Here is a 24,452-nt window from a genome sequence, read left to right on the forward strand (position 1 = left end):
AATGTAAACTTCCAAAATCTTCCTAAACATTTCAAAAGTCAGGCCAGCTCAACTGGCACATACTGATACATTTTTACACCCCTACAGACACACACACATATACACACGCACACACACACACACACACACAGACATTGGCAGACACACGTCCTCCCGCAGGACCAGTGTCACTCACAGACATATAAGCCTGTCTATGAAAAGTGGAGAAGGAAAAAAGAGTTTAAAAAGCAGCCTGACAGTAAAAAATAAATGGGTATCTCCCACTTTCTGAGCCAGAATCTTCACTGGAATGGGATAAAACTCCAAAGATTCCCAAATATTCCACATTTGCCTCGTTTTCCATTGACTGGAGTCTTTCAGCATTCCAGAGTTAATCCATAGAATTTCTGAGGGATCCCAACTTTAGCACACATGCACACATAGAGCCGCACACTGGATAGTTTTCCGACTGCAGTGGCACATGCAGAGATGAAAGCAGATCCCAGATTCCGGTTCCTGGGAGGCAGATGTGTGGCACGTGGCAAGAGAGAAAAATCCGACAGAAAAAAAAAAAGGAAAAAGCCGGCTGGAAAAGCTGATCCAGAGAGAGACAACCAACTCGGACACTGCGCTGGACTCACTGAACTACCACAGCATCACAAGCTGACTGACCCCTCAATTATACACCCTCCCTCTCTCTGTGTGTCTCTCTCTCTCTGTCTTTTTTCTCTCTCACTCTCTCTCTGTCACTCCAAACCTCCCTCTTTCTCAGTCTTTCACTTTCTTTCTCTCCTGCTTTTCTTCTCCCTCTGCATCTCCTCTTCTCTGGTGGTCAAAGTTTTCTTCTCTGTCTCCGTCTCTTTTACTCCATCATTCACCTACTTTCTCATTCTTTTTTCTGTTCTTTCTCTCTGGATGTCCTTCTTTCTTTAATTTCCTAAAATGTCCTTTTCTCTCTCCTTCTCATCCTTTATTCTCACCTTTTCTCTGTGTTTTCTGATTCTGTTGTCTTCCCTCTCTCTTCCTTTTTCTTTTTTCTTTCTTTCTTATTCACCTTCTTTTCATTCTGAAGCTCACTTTTTCACCACCTTCCTTTCCTTCTTGTCTTTCTCTCTCGTTTTGGACTGACCTTCTTTCCCGCGCTCTCTCCCTCTCTGCCTCTCCTCATTCTGAAAGAATCTGCTTCCTACTCTCTTTCCTCCTTCTCTCTCTCTGACACACTGAGTCACACTATGAACTCAGCAGTGTCAATGAAACAGCGTTAACCCCCTTCCACTAACACACTCACACATACTCAGACACACACACACACACACACACACTCCTCTCCGGTTTCTCAGTGTGTGTGTAATCATTCCTTTCCTGCTGTACTCATCTCTCAGCACTGGGGATGGGCATTGTATCTATTCAAATGTTCACATATTTAAACAGGTGAAGACAAATGTTAAGAAACCGTTGTCATTGTTATGTTGTATATTTAAGTGCATTTACATTTGTAAATTTCCCCACTGTGGGATCTAAAAAAAGATATATATCTTTTTTTAAATATATAGGAAAATATATCATGAGCATTAAAGCTATCACTCATAATATTAGACTTATCACTCACATCAACAGCAAGGCAACTCCAAATTCTCACTTCCAATAAATTAACCACATCTTTGACAGTCAGAACTGATGTTAAACACTTAATCCAACTTTTGAGGAAAGTAATTGATATTTAATTTTTACATTAAATCTTTGTGTTCAAACCACACCACACAAAATAAAGTAGTTTAACCAAAACAAATGTAGAGTAGCATTGAGCAGAATTCATCCCTTTGTTCATCATCTGTAACCGTTTATTCAGTTCAAGGTTGCGGCATGTCCAGAGTCCACCTGGAATCACTGGGCGCAGGGCAGGAATACACCCTGGAGGGGGCGCCAGTCCTTCACAGGGCGACAAACACTCACACACCCACACCTATGGACATTGAGTTGCCAATCCACCTACCAATGTGTGTTTTTGGACTGTGGCAGGAAACTGGAGCACCTGGAGGAAACCCACGCAGACACGGGGAGAACACACCAAACTCCTCACTGACAGTCACCCTGAGAGGGGCTTGAACCCCCAAAACCTGAGCAGAATCTCGGGTAAATAATTAACACACCGTAATAGCACATGGACAGAAGTGTGATTGGAACAGCAAAGTGGATAACACTACTGGTCTCACCCTGACAGACTGCATGACCCAGTGCAGGCAGTAACACCACATTTTACCAGTAAAAATACTTGGGCAGAACTCCAAACACTGCCCTAGCCTACATCTATAACATAATTAAAATAGTAAGCCGTTCTGTATAGGCGTGTTTACAAATCCTGTGAAAACTCACAGCGTGGCACAACTGGTCTCCATTCACTATAAACCTCCCCTGAGAAACCAAGCCCAGTTCCAAACACAATAGATGAGGAAAATCAATCTTTCCCTCTTTATTCTCCTTGAATCTCTGTCCCAGCACGCTACTCAGACTGATAAAATGGAGAGGAAAATTGAAGAGGATCTACTAAACAAGCAAACAGAGCATTCGCAGACAGAGGGAAAAAAAGAGAAAGAACTAAGAGGCAGAAAAAAGGGGAAAAAATGCCACATTGTACCAGGCTAACACCTCACTGCAGCTGGTCACTCACTCGCCTGAACAACAGCTGCGGTAGAACACACACACGCACACACACACATACACACACATTTCTATACCTCTCCCTGTGGCAGCAGTAATACCAGTTTTAGAAGAATAAATTTGCTAACCTGTAATATTGGCTGCTGTAATCGTATATTTGTATATTAGATTTGTATGTTATACAATCAGTTGTTTAACAGACTGCAGTAGTTTAACTGACTGATATGAACTTTAGGCCTATCAAAGCATGTAATAAGAAAAATGCATGAAAAATTACTTTAGAACTAATAAAAAACATCAAGCTATCTAGTTAGCCACTCCTTTAAATCACTCATTGTATGCAACCAAATGAGAGTTATTAGAGAGAGAAAAAATACAGGGCACAATTGACTACAGAGGTCAATATAAAGTAATTTGTGCCAAATTACATATTACTAAATTACTACTCATCAACCAAAACATTAAAATATCATCCTTGATTTTACAGTCTACACTTTACCCCCTGTCACCCGGCTCTAAGGACCCCAACAGGACCGCCATATAGCAAGTATTATTTGGGTGGCAGATCACTCTCAGCACTAAAGAGACACTGACGTGGTGGCGGTGTGTTAATGTGTGTTGTGCTGGTACAAGTGGCTCAGACACTTCAGTGCTGCTGGAGTTTTTAACTCTCTCTGTCACTGCAGGACTTAGAATTGTCCACTATCAAAAACAGCCAGCCAACAGCATCCCCACCACTGATGAAGAACTAGAGGACGGCCAACACAAACTGTTCAGCGACAGATGAGCTACTGTCTCTGACTTTACATCTACAAGGTGGACTAACAAGGCAGGTGTCTCTAATAGAGTGGACAATGTGTGGACACTCCAGTGTTTAAGACTCCAGCAGCACTGCTGTTTCTGATCCATCTGTACCAATGTAACAGATGCTAACATGCCACCACCATGTCAGTGCCACTGCTGTGCTGAGAATGATCCAATTGTCCTGTCAGGGTCCTGATCATTTAGGGACACTGTGAATGTGAGATAAGAATGTATGCAGAACAACAGGTGGACTACTGTCTGTATCATCCCATAGAAACAAGGAAGTGAATTTAAAGTTCTAGATGATCTGTGAATGCTTACTGTATACTGTTTATGTTAATCACTTCTGTGATGCTTTAGTCAGTGCAGTCTGTATTGTTGTAATACATTTAAACACTGAATCTGTTATGTTTGAACTGTGCAGAAGCAAAACCACTTAATAATTTGCTCTGTCATTAGCCAGGACTGAAAAACAACAAAAGAAGGCAGCAACACTATCAGCTGATAAAAATAATATCGCACGATACTAATATCAAATCATAACATCAGCCAACCAATATATCAGTCTGGCCCTAATACCCTCATGTTCTACCTAAAGTGGAAAGTCTCCCCAAACCTGCAAGATTCAGGTTTATGTGTGAGACATTGACAGGTGGCTGTGACACAGCTGCAGCCGCACAGACTGAACACACACACACACACACACACACACACACACACACACACATACATACATACACACACACACCTGAGATCCGTTACAAATGAAGACAGACAGGTTTCACCTGCTGTGCAATACGACATGCAGCAACATGAAAAAACAAAACAAAAACATATCAAAAACTAAAGAACGCAAACACACACTAACAGTCAGATAGCACCTAGCACACACACACACACAAAGAGAGCATATCAGTAATAAAGTACATGAAAAAGCCATCCATGAATATTTAAAAGGGCCCATATTATGGTAAACAAATTTCCCTCATTTTAAAATATACCCTTCGGGTTTACATATGAAAGCTATGCTAAAACAACTAGATGTCACAAAATATATATATATACATATACATACCACCTCAAATTATCCAGCAGCAGTTCAGCACCATCTTTTCATTATAATCTTGTGTTAGAAGCCCAGACACGTACCAATGTTAAAAATAAACAAATACATTTGTACTGTTGTGAATGAGTAAGACACAGCACACAATATATATATATATATATATATATATATATTAATGAATTGTAATTTGTTCTGACGATTGTGGATATATGTGTGTGTGTTTGTGTGTGTGTGTGCGTTCTACATCACAGTAAGCCTGACCCCTGCTGGGTGTGTATATGTAAGTATTTCTAAGTAATAGGAAACCCTAAATATATTTGAAGCATATCTTAAATGTTAAACACAGTAATAAATTCAAACAAACAAACAAGATCCAGGTAATTTTGTTGTTCCTTTATATTTCAAACAAAGACTTTCTAAAAATGTCCTAAAATACACACACACACACACACACACACACACACACACAACCACACACACACACACATACACAATCATCATATGCAAAGGCCTGGAAGCAGAATATATATAAGAATATATATATATATATTGTATTTTTCTGCTATATATAAGCATATATGTGCAACATATTATTTATTTGCCTTGTGTTGTATCATATGTCAATATTTGCCTTGTATCACATGTCCATATTTTTATTTTAAAATGAAAATATCTTGTTAATATAGACTAAAATTGTACCTAATATATAATTAATGAGTACCAATTTCTACTTTTCATTTTCATATAATATGAACAAGGGCACCCAAACAGGACAGCAGGTGGTCCTGAGTGTGTGGCGCGGTTTGTGGAGTGATATAACAGCATTGAACAGAATCTGCCTGAACAGCCACGAGTCCAGAAGCCATCAGATAGAAAACACTACAGTCTAGACTGACTTTAATCTGCCTCGTGTGAGTGTGTGTGTTTCTAAGCTGGTTAATTTTAGCTGTAATCCCCAGTAAATCTCTGACACACAGAGCCCCCCAAATTAGAACCAGCAAGCTGCAATAGCAATGGACCATCAGTAGGGGGTGGCACTAACACACCAGAGGCCACAGGTCTAGACACATTTATTGTTTTTTTTTACAGTAAAAATGTACTGTAAAACACTTATACTGCAACAAGCCTGTCATGACCTCTTTTTTTGTATGTTACTAAAAATGCTCACATTTGACACTACAGCAAAAAAATTTAGTGGTTTCCAAGAAAGTGGATGTCATAAGGTCTATAGTTTTCTGGTAGAGCTGACACACGGGAAGTACTGCTGCGTCTGTAATGCCATCAAATGTTATTATTTTGACACTGTCAAAATTCTAAAGTCATTGTTCTATGATTGACTATATGTTCCTCTTGAATAGAAAACAGTGTTTTAAATGGTAGTGTTTTAAATAAATTACTTGATATTGAGGCAGGTTTGCTGTGTTTTGATAGAGTTAGTGTATGTAGAGATAGCTTTGTTTGCATTTCAAAACACAGTGTTTGTATTTTATTAACAGAATGTGATTTAAATAGAAAATTAATTATTTGGCTACTTGTGTGATTTAGTTGTGTTGCTGTGTTAAGAGTTTAGAAAAGGGTCTAAAGTATTTGTAAACGCTTGTTAGCAATTGTAAAAATGGTAACAAAACTATGTGATAAGTGTGTATGTATGTGTCTGAAGGTTTTATACAAACTCTAGCCCAAACTTGGCAATGAGCACAGTGACCCTAGGTTCATGTGTGGCTGCTGTCCAAAGCCTCATCACTTCAATACTGCCTATATTTACCAAATATTATCTCAGTTAAAGCCCAATATTTATCAAGGGTATGCAAATAAACGCTACAAAACTGCAAAACCTAAATGGACTTAAGAAGATATGTTAGCAAGGTTTTCTTTTGTTACTCACCCTAGTAAAATAGAGATGTATGAAGTGCAACTTTCAAATTAGAGCAAGTGAAATTAGCATGGACATTTTATGAGGGGTTTATAAGATCATTCATGTATAGAATCAGTTGGAGCTGCTTTCAGAGAAGCTGTCAGTATCCCAGGCAAAGCAGGGACCACACCTCTCCTTCTGACATTTTGTAAAAAACTACAGATGCTGGAACATAACTGCTTTGTTGTTCCACTCTGGCAAACCTGCGAGTAAAATAATGTCACATTTTTGCCAGACATCTGGCATGCGAGATGCTATCAAGTATACACTTTTAAAGCATTTAGTAAAAGCTCTAACCTAGACTTACTTACAGTCTAATCATGATACATATATAGGAAGATGTAATGTTTGAGTAATGTTAGAGATGAGCCTGGGTAGAGGAGCAAATCCTAGTACTCTGTAAACAAGACAGCAATGCTACCTAATACACAATATCAGCCGAGTGCAGGAATTAATTTACTTGGCTTCCAATTTAATTTTGTTCTGTGAGTAAAGGCATTTAGATCACATCACATGACCCGATGAGCTGAACTGGCCTCTTATATTATGACCAAAATCGTTAGGTCATAAATAGAAGCCACTGCTTCTTCAGATTGTTTTCTTACTGCAGTGAAGTCAGATTAAGTCACTGAAGCCTGGACACCCACTTGGAAAAATGATCAGCAATGCTGAATTTGTGGAGTAGCTTAGAAAAAAAAGGAGAAGAAAGAGTAATGAACCATTTATCTGAAGCTGATCTAGGCTGGAGGGGGGCGAGATGGTGAGAAAGGAAAAGAAGAAAGGAATCACAATGATCTAAAGCAGAACCCTAAAAGAGATCCCAGATGGAGTGTAAAACCTTCAGCAGACAAAACTCACACATTCACACACCAGTTACACACACAAACACACAGGATATACATAAAGTACAAAAACTCTGAAGGAACACCATGAAGAAACTGTTTTTACTTTTATAACACAAGCCACCTACACCTCTGCAACAAATTTAAATATAAACATTGTTCCAAGCACTTAACACTTAAGAAGAACAGTTAATGTTAAAAAAAGTTAAGATTAACAGTTATCAATGAATTGTTGTTAAGCGATTTATTTTCTGGAAGTTTCACCCCATTTTATTTTCAATTTTAGTGATTGTCAGTTCATCCTACCTTCTAGGACTCTCCCAACTACACAATGTTATCATGATGGGAGAGTGAAGCCCAGCCAGTGCTTAGTTTCCATTTGATAACCCATTAGCTTCATTTGCTAACACATTAGCGGATTTCACAACACTAGTAGGAGAATATATATTTAGTAAAACCTACATATTTTAAAATATCATCTCAGAAAAATGATTAAACTCTACTAAAGCTGTATTTGACAGATACCTGTAGTGATTCTGTCCAACAGAATGCGCCTTAACACTGACCCATTTTTAGCCAACTGTGAAATTGTTCTTCTCTAAAAATACACTTCAATTGCCAGCCTGAACATTTCATGTGTGTGTGAGTGTGTTAGCACTGGCGTGCAACTGCCCTTCTAGTGTTGTTGAATTCCACATTAAGTCAGCTGCTTCTTGCTTTAACACCCACACCACTCCACCTTGGCCACCGGATGGCTAACATCCACATTTTTTATTATATTGTATATTATTACAGCGACCCTGAAATGGGAAAAGTGGAAAAGAAGATGATGATGATGATTTTATATTATATACTATGAAATGCCAATGCAAATATCATAACAACATATATATATATATATATATATATATATATATATAAGCAAGCTGTGCTGTTTGCTATGTGTGTTTTAATTCAGAGTTATGTGTAAATGACTGCATGATTTTAAAAGGATTCTATAGAAATCTGTGTTCAATTTATATGAAGACTATGTGAGTGTGTTACAGCAGGGTTTGTTCAGGGTGGAGTCGCTTTACACTCCTTACATTATATTAGCTCCATTAATCTTATTCTGCATAGCTGTGGTGTGTGTGTGTGTGTGTGTGTGCTTGAGGGTGTGTGTGTTGAGTTCTTATGGATGCACTGTGCACTGATTTTTTCCCTTCTCAGCATACAAGTTCTAATTAATTATTGTAGATATCTTAACTACACTATATATCCATTTATTTGAAGATTCCCCATTTAATTAATATTTTCAGCTATTATATTTCACATGCTGTAGATACTGGTATTATTGTACACACATAGCTTGTATAATATGTTAAAAAATGCAAATAAGCTTAATGTTACCATGCTCAATACCACATGTGGGCAAAAACGCTCAGCCAATGAAGCAGTGGAACAGTGGAACACCATCAAATACCTCTTGAATAAGTTCTTCATTTTATATCCAAATGTAAACTGGCAAAAGGAAAGGTCCTGATGACAGACAAGTGAGAGTAGCCATGACACCCATTCATTCAGGGCTGCTGTGGGTCTGGAGCGCCAGTCCATAGCAGAATGACACACTCACACCTATGGAAAGTTTCGAGTAGCCATCCACCTACCAACCTGCTGTGCCACCGTGTCGCCTGTCATCACACCCAGTCAGTCCGATTTCAAATGAACAATTTCCTGTCACCTGACATCCTTGTTCTAATGTACACACATTAAGTCTTGATTGACTTAATTCCAGAACAAAATTATGTTGAATTCAGATGTCACTGAGGAACTTGTGGCCACTGAAAGCAAGACTAAACTATGTCCAAAGAATCTCTCCTTGCTCTTAAGATTTATAACAAAACAACAAAACAATACAACTATTTTCTGCCAAACAGTAACTGAAATGTTCATGATTCTATACAGAACCCTCTGCCTCTATCAAAGGTCCCTTCAATAAACCTTTTTAAATGTGTGTCACATTCATGAATAGAAAATCTGGGAACAAATTCCTTTTAAATTAATATATTTGCATTAATATCGATGAAGAATCTTCTCCTATAAATTTGAACAGTGTTGAACAGTGGAATAATGTAAAGCATGTCAGTCAGTTGTGAAGATCACTACGTTACAGATTTGTCAATGGAATTATTAATATAAAACCGTTCAATATTTCCAAAAATTAGCAGAAAAATTATTCTTATGTTATAAGCAAAGATTGTTTGAGATTGGCTCATTCCTCCTAAAAACACAATGTAAAGGGAAGCTAGTCTGACAGCTGTGATATATATGAAACAGAACTTTGTACAGAGAAACAGGGCTAAATCTCTCCATTCCTCTGGCAATCCATTCTCCTCTCACAGACCTCTGCTTTGGCTCTGATCTCTCTGCTTCTCTTCCTTCCTCAATCACTCCATCTTCCTACTCACTGCTGGTTTTCCATCTGGGTTTCTCCATCTTTTAACATCATTCTCCCAGATTGGGACGGGGCACTCTGCAAAAATCCACACCACTCAGCCTCTGTGTAATTAGCAGATTTAAATTATAACGTTGGGCTAAAAGGATGACGTCCTTTTTTCCTCTTCTCTGCATGTGTATCCGTGTGTGCTCGTGTTTGCATTTGTGTGTGTGTGTGTGGCAAGGTCTGTGGCAGCTGAAACCCAAACCCTTCCACAGGGATGCAAAGGGAATGGCCGGGAGAAAAAGGGAACGCAGGATCCAAAAAAAGAAAAGAGAGAAAAGGAGGAGAGCAAAAGAGTAGGACGGCAGCGAGGGGAAAGCCCAGCACATTCCTTCATCAATTACCAACCACCAAAGTTTCCATTGGCTATTACTGGGCCTAGAAAAACCCTAAAGCCATCCACGTACTCTGTGAACTCAGACACAAACATACAGATTTGAACCTGAGAGTGTTTGACCGTCTCATGCCTGACCCTCTACAGGGCTCCAAAGATCCTAACTGATGGTGAAAATATGAGACAACCCACACATGATGATCTTTTTCACTAATTTATTTGTGTTTGATTGTTTTGGTCATCCAAGTCCCCACATTACACGATCCTCCCTGAATGAAACATCACACACTTTCAAATTACACACGCCTAACTAACAGTTTTGATCCTCAAAACCTCATGAAGGTTTCTTGCAAACTGCTACATCGTGAGAACAAGCAGGATTTTCTTGCACACTAAATGTAAACAAAAATGGCAGATGAAAGTGAAACCATTGCTATGCTACTGGAGAGAGCCCCTGTAGAGTACTCCTCACACTACAGGATAGTTTTGGAAGATCATTGTTTATGACTGTACATTGTTTATGATCATGTACATCACCCTGAAATCAGGAGATATATTGTGACTGTCAGGAGGGGCAATTTGGCCTCAAATTCAGACTAATTATCCTATAGTGTGGGTCAGGCATCGGTTTCCTTTTCATAACCCCCCCCCCCCCCCTTCCAACTGATCAAAGTGAATGAGACACTATCATCTGACAGCTGAATAACTCTATTACTTATCTTTAGATGCCTAACAGCAGAACTGGTGTAATCAATGGTAATGGAATGACGTCATGTAAAAGATTTCATGGTGTTAGTTTTACAACACCACTGCTGTTTCTGCCCATGTTGACACACCAGTGTTAGTCACTTTTCTATTCTCAAAGTGTTTAGAATATGCTAGGGTTAGCATATTCTATACCCCACCCCCATACATACACACACATTCCATATTAGCTACAAATCATCTATGCTGTGAGTATTCATCTATGTAATGATTAGTAACACAATTACATAGAAACTAATACAGTATGAAAAAAGCTCAAAACAATGCATTAAAATTAATCTCTGGTTGCTCCTCTCTCCAACAGTGGTCTCTCATTTGATGTCTTTCAAGGAAACCCCTGTCTCTGATCTAAGTACCATGATGCATCCCATTATAATAAAGTGTAACAAATACACTTTTACTGCTCAGATAAATAGCGTTTTCAAATCTAATATTCTCAGGTGCCTAAAAGTTTGCTCAGTACATTACCTATACATGTTCATTTTATCAGGTCCATATATCATTTAGACGCACTGTAATCACACACTACAGACCATTTGTATCTCACCTCTCATTTATCAATCGTAAACATATTCTCATTAAACATAGTATACTAGAAATGGGCTACAGTATGTACCTGCAGAAATATATGGCAAGTGGGCCTGATTCAGTGGACACTGGGTGTAGATAAAATGGTATCTTCAACACATCAGCCATCAAACCATCAAATACATCTTTATTTCAGAATCAGAAATTGATCGAGATCTGAGAATATGTGCACTATTACACCTCCAACAGAATCAGGAGTCAGCTTCTTTTCCAGCTGATGTCAAATTTGCTGATGGAGTAATAATCTCATGATGGACATGTGACCAGCTCTTGCTGCAATTATGTCACAACACATATAAAAAAAAACTAACTCCATGGTCACACATTTCCAATGAATTCATCTAACTCCCTCAAACACTAGCACACACACACCCACACGCGCACACACACACACACAAATCCACACACACAAGTATATATTTAAACTAGGGTTGTGCCATAACATATAGTGTGCAATAATATCGCATTATTTTAAAACAATAAGAAAAAAAATGTATTGTGATTATCATGATATTCTGACTTGTTTATGTAATGGCATCATGTGGTTACACTTATAATGGCATATATTCATTACGTGGGACATTTAGGTACAGAGACAAGTACGGTGGAAATTTGCTCTGTGTTCAAAAATTTGCTCCAAAAGATGAGTGACCTCAGTCATGTGGTGGTTTGAATATAGAACATCAATATCCTAAATATTTTTTATAAAATGTCACAATCTTGGTAAGATATGGTTGTTTACAAAATAAGCAACTGTTTACACATTTATCTGTTGTTTCTTCTGGGTGTTTGAAATCGTTAGATGTTAGATAGTACTAAAATAAAATGTAATGTAAGATATTAAAAATATTATTAATTTAATAAAATCAATAATAATATGACATTTATTTTGTTGCAATAGTGTTTTCCTGAAATTAATACAATTATTTTCAGTGTTTTTTCATATCGGCAAGAATATCGTTATCGACAAAATATACCCTGAAATATTGTGATTGTACATTTTAGGGCCATATCACCCACCCTTAATAAAAACAGATGATTAGTTCCGGATCACAACGCTACTTCATCTCATTCTAAGGCTACTGGTTGGAGCTCCATACATCCAGAGAATTCAGTGCCACTGCTCCACAGCCCAATGTTGCAGGGACCTATACACCTCTAAACAACACTTGGCACTGAGCACCATGAACTTAACCATATGTGCAACTGAACGCATTTCATGCTTTTCTATGCAGACTATACAAGCTGTCAGTGTGTGTGCAAACGCATGTCTGGGATCATAATTGTCGCACTCCTAAAAGAAGGGGTAGATACCAACCCCTACAATTTGGACATATTTCGTATGTTAGTGTATCTTCCACATCTAAACCTAAATCTCAACCTTCCGCAAAGGCAGAAGATATCAAGATGAAGATAACACACAGACAGGCACAATATAAAGCATATTTTGTTATTCAAACTAAAATGCAAATTGTTTACTTGTCAAAACAAAGCAAAATAAAGGTCTGTGATGATCATCACCCACTCAGCAACACTTCAAATCAGTTTTCCCCTTGTTACAGATTAGACTGTGAACACAAACTCAGATCATGTCTGGTGTCAAAATCACAGGTAAAAAGTTCAGCAGCTTAAGGTTGGAATGTGTAAGCAAGCATGTGGAGTGAGGCCGCAGCATGCTGTTTTCCTATCTTGGTTCTCCTATCCATGGCGATAACATGTTCACAAACAGTCTACCAAGAGAGCTTACGCAAACCCCCTTGAAAGCTGCTGTATCTAAGTAAGATACAGCATCTTAGAGCTTGTGATGCAATCACTGAGGTGTCTAAGTACCTCAGGTACGCAATATGAGGTCATCAAGCAGATGTGGGCATCAGGATACAACAGAAAAGAATATAATACAATATATTAAAACACAGTATGAGGTTGGGGTGGGTGAAATAGTAAAAATACCATTTCCTGTCCTGGCTGGTACACCATGTATATATTTAGTAATGTCTAGGCACAGTAAAAATGCACCATTGGTGCCACATTTAAAAACTGCCATCAAAAACCTATAGTAATTTCTCTAGAACATCACATAATGTATGTCACTTAATGGAATGAAACAGCTCTCTTATTAATGCAAAAACAGTTCTAAGTAAAAGCAAACAGAATAGAATAACAACGCATTTTTTGAAGAACAATGAATATTCTTACTTCTGTTTCGTGAGAACTAGGGCTGTGACAATACAGATATTCATACTTCTGATAAGACTTCTTCAAGTTGAAAATGGAATATCTGAAATAAAGTTTATTTATAGAAGGTCTGTCCATTGCTGCAAAAATCTTCTATTCCTCTTCTATTATTGTTTTAATGTATTAGACTGGATGATGGAACATATCTGTGCGGATTACAAGGAACTCACATGCACTAACTTTACTATAATCAGGCACTGACGTTGGATGACCATTAAATCACTCCAGTGCCTAGTGGCTTTATTTCATTAAAGTCAAAGACTGGCAATGAGCATGATGAGCTAAAGCTCTTGTGCAGCTCCAGAGCATCCCATTTCATTTCATGGTTTCTGTGGAAATTGAAAAGCCATGCGTGCAAATATAAAAGATGACTCTCAAACATATCCTAAAACAGCAGTGCTACAAAGACAATAATAAAGCCAGAGTCAGCAGCATCATAGCAACAGCAGCTGTATCACACAAAGTGCAGGAAGTACATTAAGTCATGTTTATCCCTGCATAGTTGATCACTGCTGGTGTTCATCGGTTAAGAAGGAAAGACTGTTAGGGGTGTATATGTGTGTGGGTGTGTGGTAAAGCTGGTAATTAAGGGGCATTATTTTTGCCTGCTTCATTTGAGTTATGCCCCTGGAGAATAAGTTATTTCTCACTCTGACGTATTATAGTTTTACAGTGTATTGTGTAGTAATTTGGCTTACAAATGTCTTCTTGTATATTTACACTGCTATGTTTAAAAACAAAGCTGGCAGGACTGCACTAACAGACAGAGAGAACATGCATGCGCAAGAGAGAGAGAGAGAGAGAGAGAGAGAGAGAGAGAGAGAGAGAGAGAGAATGAGAAATTGAGAGCGAGAGAAAAGCACTCCCCAATTTCAGTTCGAAGAAAACCAAATAAGGCAAATAGGATGAAGATGTAAAGATGAGAGTGTGTTAGAAGAAAGAAAAGAAAGAAAAATGCTCTACAGGGCAATGGAAACAAGGACAAGCCTGGGAACATACTGTGAACAGATATGCAGGGGTTACATACAGAGAGAGAAATAAAAACAAAAGGATTTGCTTTTAGTAAGCAAGAGCAAGATTAAGATGGAGGGATAAGAAGGAGAGAGGAAGCTGGAGAGATGAAGATATTGACTGCGCTTTGCTGTGACCCCTCCCTGCCCTGCAGCAGCAGTGCCACTCTCTGCACCCAGCTCGGTAATCTCTGCATCAGCCAAGCAGATCAAGCAAGCCCCAGGCCCCAGCTCGGCCTGTTCCAACATGACCCTGCACACAACTGTCTAAATACATAGAGACAGAAAGAGAAAGACTAAGGAGGAGTAGGACAGAGAGAACAAGAAAGGGAGAATAAGAAAAGACAGAAAGTGAGAGGGTAGAGAGTGAGAGAAGTGAAGGAGAAAAAAAGGAAGGTAAGAATGAATAGTAGGAAAGAGGGAGGTAAGAGGATACACAGAGAAAGTGGGTACATGAGAGGACAGAGGAAGGGTGACAAAAGACGTGGTAGAAAGAAAGAGAGAGTATGTGAAAAAGGCAGAGGTAAGTGACAGAGAAAGATAGAGAGAAGATAGAAAGAAAGACAGAGAGACAGAGAGTGAGACAGAAGAGAAATAGTCAGAGAATCAACAAACACACTGTAGTGTGTGTAAACGGCTGAGAGCACATTGACTGAAGCAGTAAGATAAGGGCAGGATGGCTGAGTTCCAGCATCAGGCTAAAGGAATGGAAGCGGGAATACTGCAGTGCAGAGAAACACACACACACACACACACATCAGGAATAAACAGTGATATCAGAACCATATCAGAATCAGCAAATATTTACTTATTAATATATTTGACAATGAGCAGATGTGATTTTACAAATCACAACATAAGACATTTAGATCATATTTTTCCCCACATGCCTGGCCCTGGGACATACACTTGGGATAATAGTGTTTTGGGATATCTCAAATATTTTATCTGTATTTTCTTGGAAATAATAAGAATTAATTATTACTGCTGGAAACACTGTATGGAAATGCTAAGAATTTACCTCAAATACTGTTTCACACTCTGGGAAAACCCCAAGAGAGATACTGGAAAAGGAATGGCTTATTAACCTCCAACATTATCTATTTTAACAGCAAAAGTGAATTAAATATTAGGCCTAAAAATACTGAAGTTGTATGGGAATTTCTTCAGCCAATATTATGTACTTTGGAACCCCCCCCCTAAATGTACTCTAAATTAAGGGCAGCTTAGCCCCCGCATAATCCTCTATTTTTAACAGTAAAAGCACAACTATGAGAAAGCTCAAGTGTGTTGTTTGTCCTTTGGAACTCTTTATGAGCCGAGAGATATTGACTGTAACCCGCTCCTAAGGCCAGTATCACACAAACCAACCTCTGCTTGTACCCAAGCTCCAGCCCCCAAAATACTTCCCTCCCCCATTATCCAACTATTTTCTGATCTTCTACAGCAGTGAGGAATGTTTTTAGTGTGGGTCGATAGGCATCCTCAAATCTTGTGCTGTCCAAACTGCCCACGTAACCCTCCTCCCCATCCAGATTCCACTTCCATGCCCTGAGACGAATGGAGGCTGACCTTATTTACTCCTTCACCCAAAAAACAAAAAGCTTCAAATTATCCGTTCCTGCAACACAACCCAGTGATCCAATGCTAAATGCATACACACACTAAGGGTGGGGTTGGCCTCTGGCAGGGCTAAGGGCAGCATACCATGTATGGCCAAAAGTTTGTGGATGCCTACTCCACCAAAATTTCAAGGGTATCAATAGATAGGTTGGACCCCTTGCAGCCGTAACAGGTTCTACTCTTCAGGAAAAGCTTCACAGTGGATGTTTTTACAGACAGTTATTTATTCAGGACCATCTGAGGGTTCAAAAGTGTGGTACTGCTCCAGATTATCTGAATCTTTTCATGAAATTATAAAATGTAGATGTTAAAATTCTTTGACAATTCTACTTGAACTGTTTGACAATTTGCTCAAGAGGTTTGGCGATGGCGAAGGTTATGAGCAACAACCTATTGTTGCTTGCAAAGTATTAGTCTTTGGTGAATTCTTTCACTGACTTTTCACATCGTTCACTGACTGATGTTCATAACAGGGCACTGCCCAGTTCACTGCTATCAATTTTAAGGCTAGTTTAAAAATATTGACAAAACTAAGAGGTTTATGTTTGATGGAAATTTCATGTTGCCTGTTTGCTCTGGGCAGTTTTTCTGTGGCTTTTATGTTGTTTATCAATATCGAAATGATATCATATCTACAGAAATTTAGAAATATATTGTGATATAAACTTTGGTGGGTGGCACGGTGGCGCAGCAGATAGTGTCGCAGTCAGCAGGTAGTGTCTCCAGGGGCCTGGAGGTTGTGGGTTCTTGATCCGGGTGACTGTCTCTGAGGAATTGGTGTGTTCTCCCCGTGTCCACGTGGGTTTCCTCCGGGTTCTCCGGTTTCCTCCCACAGTCCAAAAACACACGTTGGTAGGTGGATTGGTGACTCAAAATTGTCTGTGAATGCGTGTGTATGTCTGTGTTGCCCTGTGAAGGACTGGCGCCCCCTCCAGGGTGTATTCCCGCCTTGCGCCCAATTCCAGGTAGGCTCTGGACCCACCGCGACCCTGAACTGGATAAGCAGTTACGGATAATGAATGAATGAATGAATAAACTTTGTCCATATCGTCCAGCCCTTGTATAATACATTTCATTGTTTATAGCACAACTTTACAGTATTCTTTTGCTGCTGTTCCAACTTTTTTGGAGTGTGTTTCAGGTGTTCTATTTTTAATCTTATATATTTATAAATACAATCAAGCTGATAATTGAAAACATTGAATATATTTTCTTTGTGCTTTTGTCAGGTAAACTAATGTTCATATAATGACAATAATCATCAATTCATGGCAATTAGAAGGCCCACCAAATGACATACAAGTGCTAAAACTAAAAAGCAGTATAGTCATGTGACAGTCATATACTGACAGTGTACTAGGCTGATTATATATGTGTGTACAGTAGAGCAGTGGAGAGAAGCCGTTAGTAACTGAGGGTGGACACGGTCAGTGGGCTACTGTTACTGTCCAAACTCGACTTGTTTATTACACAGGTCAGCAGGGTGACCACAAGCAACAGCACTGGAGGGAATACAAGAGAGCACATAAAACAACCAGTGGTTTCAATAGCCAGGAAGATAGAGAGAAAATGACAGAGGGAGAGGAAGGGCAAGAGATAAAGGGAAGCAGAATGGATGGAAGGAGTGAATCAATAAGCAGCCATTATGCGTGTGTGTTCTTGGTTGTGTGACAACGCCCTTCTGAGTCCCTGAGTCATACCATACCCCCCTCATTCTCCTAGTCTAAATGGTCTGCTACATAAAACAAATGTATGCACAATTATAATAACACTGTTGAGATCGAATACGCAAAAACTACTCACCAGGATCATATATGACAATAACTTAATCCTTAGAGATCATTTAAACATGTAGTTTTGTAAAAATCCCTGCACTGATTGAATTAAGTTTAAACCAGGCTTTCATTTCACAGTAGTGCGTAAGTTGGCTAACATGCCAGCTCCTTCAAATTTTTCTTTCCACCTTAAATGGTGCAGTGGTTACAGGGCACCAGAACATAATGAAAAATTCAAATTAGATGTTGAGGAATAAGAAGCTAACTTCAGCATAATTTCTACACAATATGAAAATTAAAATGAGGTATATGGCTCCTGAGCCGCGGAGTGGGTCTAAGAGTGGGCCTTATCAGATCGCTGGTTCAAACTCCGGTGGCGCCTCAGCTGCCCATGCCTGGGAGTCCTAGACAGCAAACCTGGCTTTGCTATTTGTGTGGGTAAAATAGGTTTTCCTCTCCTAGCACAAGTGTCTCTCAGTGGGTGTAACAGATTTACACGGCAGAAGCAAAAACATGGAATATGATTGAATAATTGATTATTCTGTGATTATTTTTTACATATTATTTTTCATTTTTTCTATGGTGCAAAACATCAAATGGAAGAATCCAATTGCTTTATGGTCCCTGAAAGAACCAGTATATGTTCCATAGAGTGGGTCACCCACATGGTGTTGGCCTTCTTTAAAATAGATTTAGTCCAGAATCTGATACACTCGGGGGCACTATGTGGCAGAATAGACCATTGGAGGGGGGCACGGTGGCGCAGCAGGTAGTGTTGCAGTCACACAGCTCCAGGGACCTGGAGGTTTTTGATTCAAGCCCCGGTCTGGGTGACTGTCTGTGAGGAGTTGGTGTGTTCTCCGTGTCTGGGTGGGTTTCCTCCGGGTGCTCCAGTTTCCTCCCATAGTCCAAAAACACGCGTTGGTAGGTGGATTGGTGACTCAAATGTGTCCGTAGGTGTGTGTGTGTTGCCCTGTGAAGGACTGGCGCCCCCTCCAGGGTGTGTTCCTGCCTTGTACCTGCTGATTCCAGGTAGGCTCCGGATCCACCACGACCCTGAACTGGATAAGTAGTTACAGACAATAAATGAATGAATGGCTAAAATGAGTGATTACTCCTTTGAGTATCATGAAATGACATTTTTGTCATATCACCCACTTCTACTTGAACTAAGCATTTGAAAGACCCCAGTTTGTTAATCAAAGGGATTTTAAATGACAATGCTACATTTCTTTAGCAAAAAGCCTCTTGGTTTCGAAACGTCAGTAGAAGACCCACCAGGCCGTTGATTATTTAACCTCTCCTGAGATGAGTGTGAAGAAGCTGCCTCACTCTGAGCTGAAATGAGTTCAGTATGCGGTGGAGCGGAGCTGCTGACTCAGCAGATTCTCTGCCTTTGATCCTTAACGAATAAGAAAGAGAGAGAATGGCTTGTTGTAAACACGTTTCACAGCTTCTTTGTTTGAGAACAGCTGCAGGAGGAAGGTATCAGAGTTTCTGCTCCCTGATGCCTTGCAGAGCATCTGCATTACAGTGAAAATCAGAATAGACCAATCATAAACTTCCTGCTGACGCAGCCTTCCCATTTAATGCTCAAAGTTTTACACTGCACTAAAGCTAATATTTCTGCATTATTCTGCTCTGTGTGGGACACTGTTTAAAATGTAGAATCACTTGATATATTCACAATGGATGCTACTTATTTATACCCTGTAAACTGTTTGGTTATATTCTGTTTTTGGGAGAAGACAATAAGTTTATATAAGATCCATAAAATACCATAATATTGTATTTCCTGCCAAGTCTGTTCAAATCTGCCTTGGGATTTGATCAACACTTAACAAAGCAAGAAACACTATATGTCCAAAGGTTTGTAAACACTTCCTATAATGAGTGAAACACGAAATGTAATGGGACACTCTCAAGCAGACAACTTGAACTTAAAGTCACCCTGCCAGTACCAAATGTTGTTAGTTGATTTTGTCTTTCTCACTTACAGTATCACAATCAGTATGTGGATTTCTGTTTGATTTGTATGTCAGTATGAGTTTCAGATTTATATCTGGAGGTTTATCACAGACATATACAGCAATGCTTGTGAACACACCCCACATTTTTCTGGCATGCTCTGGCCAAGTCTCACACATCTTTAGCAGATTTCTAAATGAACTGAGAGTCTGTTCCTCTCTCCCTATCCTTTTTTCTTCCTCTCTGCCCAACCGTTTTGTGGTAATTGAATCAGGCTTCAATTAGGCATGGCCGAGAGAGAGAGACAGAGAGAGAGAGAGAGAGAGAGAGAGAGAGAGAGAGAGAGAAAGAGAAAGAGAAAGAGAGAGGTTCAAACACACAGGCACGTAGAGTCATGAACACCACACCCGATGAAACAAAAACACCAGCCTATATTTATTTCTAGGTCTCTTTGGACCACTTCAGAGTCCATAAGCAGAAAATTTGTATCTTTTTTCTTACTCTTGCCTTTACTCACTCGCTCTCCCATATTTAAGCTCGCTCGCCCTCCAACTCAACCCACCACTGATTACACTGAGGCCTCCACTTAGACTCATGTGATGTTGTAAAGCACATACCATCTATAAACCCACTAATGCTCACAGACACAACAATTTTAGCCGTATGAACAACACTCGGGGATCCTCAAAGATGCTCAGGTTCAGATCTCAGCTGATTAGATGTAAGACTGTTAATGTAAATTCTTCTTAGTCTAATCGTAGTAGAAATTGTATGCGAACAGGGGCTGTTGGTTGTGAACCACAGCTGTACTAAACATTCACACACACACGCATACACACACACCTTTCCTCGTTAGCAAACCCTCAGAACAGTTGATTCTGTTTTTTTCCAGGCAACAAAGAAGTATGTGTACCCTGTAAGTGGGTGAAAATCTCTCAGTACAAAGTAATATAGGCTGAACACAGAGGGGGAAAGAGGAAAGAGAACAGAGAGAGGATTTATAAGTTCCAGGTGACAACGCAGCTACGTACAGATGTTTACAAAAGTGGTGCCTATTGGGGTCAATGACTGTCTTCATCTGTTAAATCAAAGCAGACCATAGAGAAACAGAGAACGAGAGAGAGTTTTAAATAGACAAAAGTGAAATAAAGAAATCAAGAGAGGAAAGGAAAGGAGATAAAGAAAGAGCTGAAAATAGGTGAAAGAAAGAAAGAAAAACAAAGAAGAGAAAGGGAGGATGAGAGAGAGAGAATAGAGAATGAGAAAAGTAGGGAAGATTAGGAAAGTTAGGGATAGAGGGAATTGTGAGCTGGAGAAATAATGGGAAAGGGATTTCAGCAACTTTTCAAATGAAGGAATCACTTATAGTCATTTAATCCTGCAGCACAAGGCCTTTACAGCTCAGAGACAGATGACGTCAAAACGTTTAAAAACCCACAGAAATGGCTCTAATCCATGGTATAGAGTTTCTATAGTGTGTCAGTCTTCTTGTGATACAAATCCCAGGCAGGATTATTTCCTTTTTCACAAGAAATGTGTATTCTATTATTTTACAAAGTTTAATGTCCAAACATATTTTATAGCTGCAGACTCATAGTTTCATTTGCAATTTAGGTTATACATAAGAAGATTTTCCATCTCCTCAGGGATGGCTTCAAACTAGATTTGATTGCAATCAGTCTCAAGAACATTATCATGGTCAGAGACTAGTGTGATGACTAGATCTGGATCATAAAACCCACATAAAATCAACTCTTTCCAAATGTACTGGAATGTACTCATTCCAGAGAACACAGGTGTTTGATTCCCGCTCCGGGTGACTGTCTGTGAGGAGTTGGTGTGTTCTCCCTGTGTCTGTGTGGGTTTCCTCCGGGTGCTCCGATTTCCTCCCACAGTCCAAAAACACACGTTTGTAGGTGGATTGGCGACTCAAAAAGTGTCCGTAGGTGTGAGTGTGTGAGTGAATGTGTGTGTGTGTGAGTGTTGCCCTGTGAAGGATTGACGCCCCCTCCAGGGTGTATTCCCGCCTTGCGCCCAATGATTCCAGGTAGGCTCTGGACCCACCGTGACCCTGAACTGGATAAACGGTTACAGATAATGAATGAATAGATGTTTGCTTTTGTACATTCATCCAACTTTACCACAATGTAACGAAAAAAAAAATTTAATTCTATATTTTAAAAAGATGGCAATACAATGTTTTGCCTAGATAGCGATGATACGTTGTTATAAATGCCAAACTACAAGTCAAGCTTTGTGCAATATGTAAATTGGCATTAGCCCATACTTGAAAGGCGCTTTCAAATAAAAATGTATTATTACTATTATTATTATTATTATTATTATTATTATTATTATTATTATTATTTATTAGGGCTACAACTTTATTCATTTTTGTGAATAATTTTCTAATTATTAATTAGTATTATGGCTGACATTATCCAACTATGTATTAACAACTCAGGAAACCTAATCTAATAACACACTGCTTCGGCCAATCAGAACCATGTGCTATAATATCACAACCACCAACTCCCTCGTTAAAGGTCTGGACTGTAATTTACAGAAGATCATCAAATGTAATAAAAATGTTATATTAGCATTTAAATAAGTTATAGAAATTTTCCCCAGCTCTGGTCTGAGTGTGTTCCTGCTTTGCACTTAGTGATTCTAGGTCTCGGACCAACAGCAATTCTGATCTGGATAAAGTGCTTACAGAAAATGAAAGAATACATGAACACATTCCCAAACTTTTTATGCCAAGTGTTCATCATGAGATGGATGATAAAATACCTTCTTGCAATTCAGAATCCATAACAGAAGACATTAGTAGATCATTCATTTGTGTTATTCATATTCTGTACCTCACTATTATTATACTTTAATAACTATTAAAATATTATACAGACTATTATATTTGTATTGTTCATAAACTTCTTTTCACAAACAAAGAAAATGAGGCATTCATTTATTTTCAAATACAATCACTGAGGCAGGGCTCCAAGAAGGGCCCCTGAATGTTAAGAAACAGCTTTATATACACAGGAAGCTGAGTCTGCAGTCTGTTCTACAGTCCTGTTTTTTAAACACACCATGATCCATCCAGGGCTCAAAAAGCAATGCTTCTCAACCCATCCCGAGGCTGTCTGATTCTGTTTACTTATAAATGATGTCATGGGTTATGTAAAACAATGGAAATGAACAAGAGTAAGGAGTTGAAATGCTTCTGTAAATGACATCACATGTTTTCCAACATGTGCAACATTTCATTGCTGTTCAATCAAAATGTATCTCCATTTTTGCTGGTATTTAATTTACTACATCTTTTGAAAACAGCACCTGTCCTTCACACTGTGATTCATGATGAATGGACCAATAGGAATGCTCCAACATTTCTTGGAATAAACAAATCTTTCTACATTCCCTTCCACTGAAAGTTAAGAAGGTTTTTTCGTTGTCCTGCAAATTTACAGCAATTATTTGTATCTTGGGATTGTCTTTCTTCAGTAAAGCCATGGGAGACAGTTTTACACAGCAAAAGTCCCCGGCCCTGCCATGAAGCACCCCAAAATATTTTGCAACAAAACACATTAGAACTAGTTCCCTCACTGGCATGTAACGTTAGTGTGTTTGTATAGCCACGCCGTTTAATCCTCTTAGAGAATCATGGCACAGTAAAGCCCTGCAGTACAACATCAGCACACAGACGCACAAACACAACACAGTACCCTCGACCACCGACCACTAACCTCACACTCTGCGCGCGGAGGGATCCCGACCAGGCAGAAGGTAACTCCATTCATTGGACAGCGGAGGGGTGGAGGGGGTCCGAAAAACAGGGTGATGGCGAGAGAGAGAGAGAGAGAGAGAGAGAGAGAGAGAGAGAGAGAGAGAGAGAGAGAAAAGAAATAAAAAAGTTCCACTTAGCGCCGGAGGGTGCAGAGCAAACTTAGCCGAAGCAAAGACAACTCCGCGGCGCGGGCACGGCGCCGTTCTCCGGTCCCGGTTTGCTGTTTACTTCTCGGCACAAATCCCACCCTCCGCGGCTCGAGCTCACAGCCCCAGCCCTCAGGCTCCGCGCGGGACCAAGATCTTCCCTCCACCCGTTTTCAGACAAGCCCCGCCCCCAGTGCGCCCCAGGCTGAATATGAGAAATGCCCCTCATTTGCATACTGTGAGATGATTGGCTAGAGGCTCATACTTACAAACTGTGCAATTCACATCGGTCACTTAGATTACAAATAACAGTCAGTGGTTCATTCTCACATGCGCCTGTCACATTTTGATATTTCGCAGGTTTGGCTAATATTTCACACTCGTAAGAAGGACTGGCTAATAAATTAGTCTCACAGGCACATTAATTTTCACAATGCAATTGGCTCATACCTATACAAGCATGAATAAAAAAATC

General features: G+C 39.4%; 1 protein-coding gene across 1 annotated transcript in view; it reads right to left on the bottom strand.

The window, feature by feature from the left end:
- The window catches only part of arhgap23a (Rho GTPase activating protein 23a), a 64,499-nt gene extending 40,641 nt beyond the window's left edge, over positions 1-23,858 (bottom strand). The window contains exon 1 of the mRNA XM_066642077.1: positions 23,791-23,858. Coding sequence (XP_066498174.1) covers positions 23,791-23,844 — 54 coding nt within the window. The 5' untranslated portion in view covers positions 23,845-23,858. The remainder of the gene's footprint in view (positions 1-23,790) is intronic.
- Between the last annotated feature and the right edge of the window lie 594 nt (positions 23,859-24,452).

Source organism: Hoplias malabaricus, chromosome 13 (assembly GCF_029633855.1).
Source record: "Hoplias malabaricus isolate fHopMal1 chromosome 13, fHopMal1.hap1, whole genome shotgun sequence".
Classification (NCBI taxonomy): domain Eukaryota; kingdom Metazoa; phylum Chordata; class Actinopteri; order Characiformes; family Erythrinidae; genus Hoplias; species Hoplias malabaricus.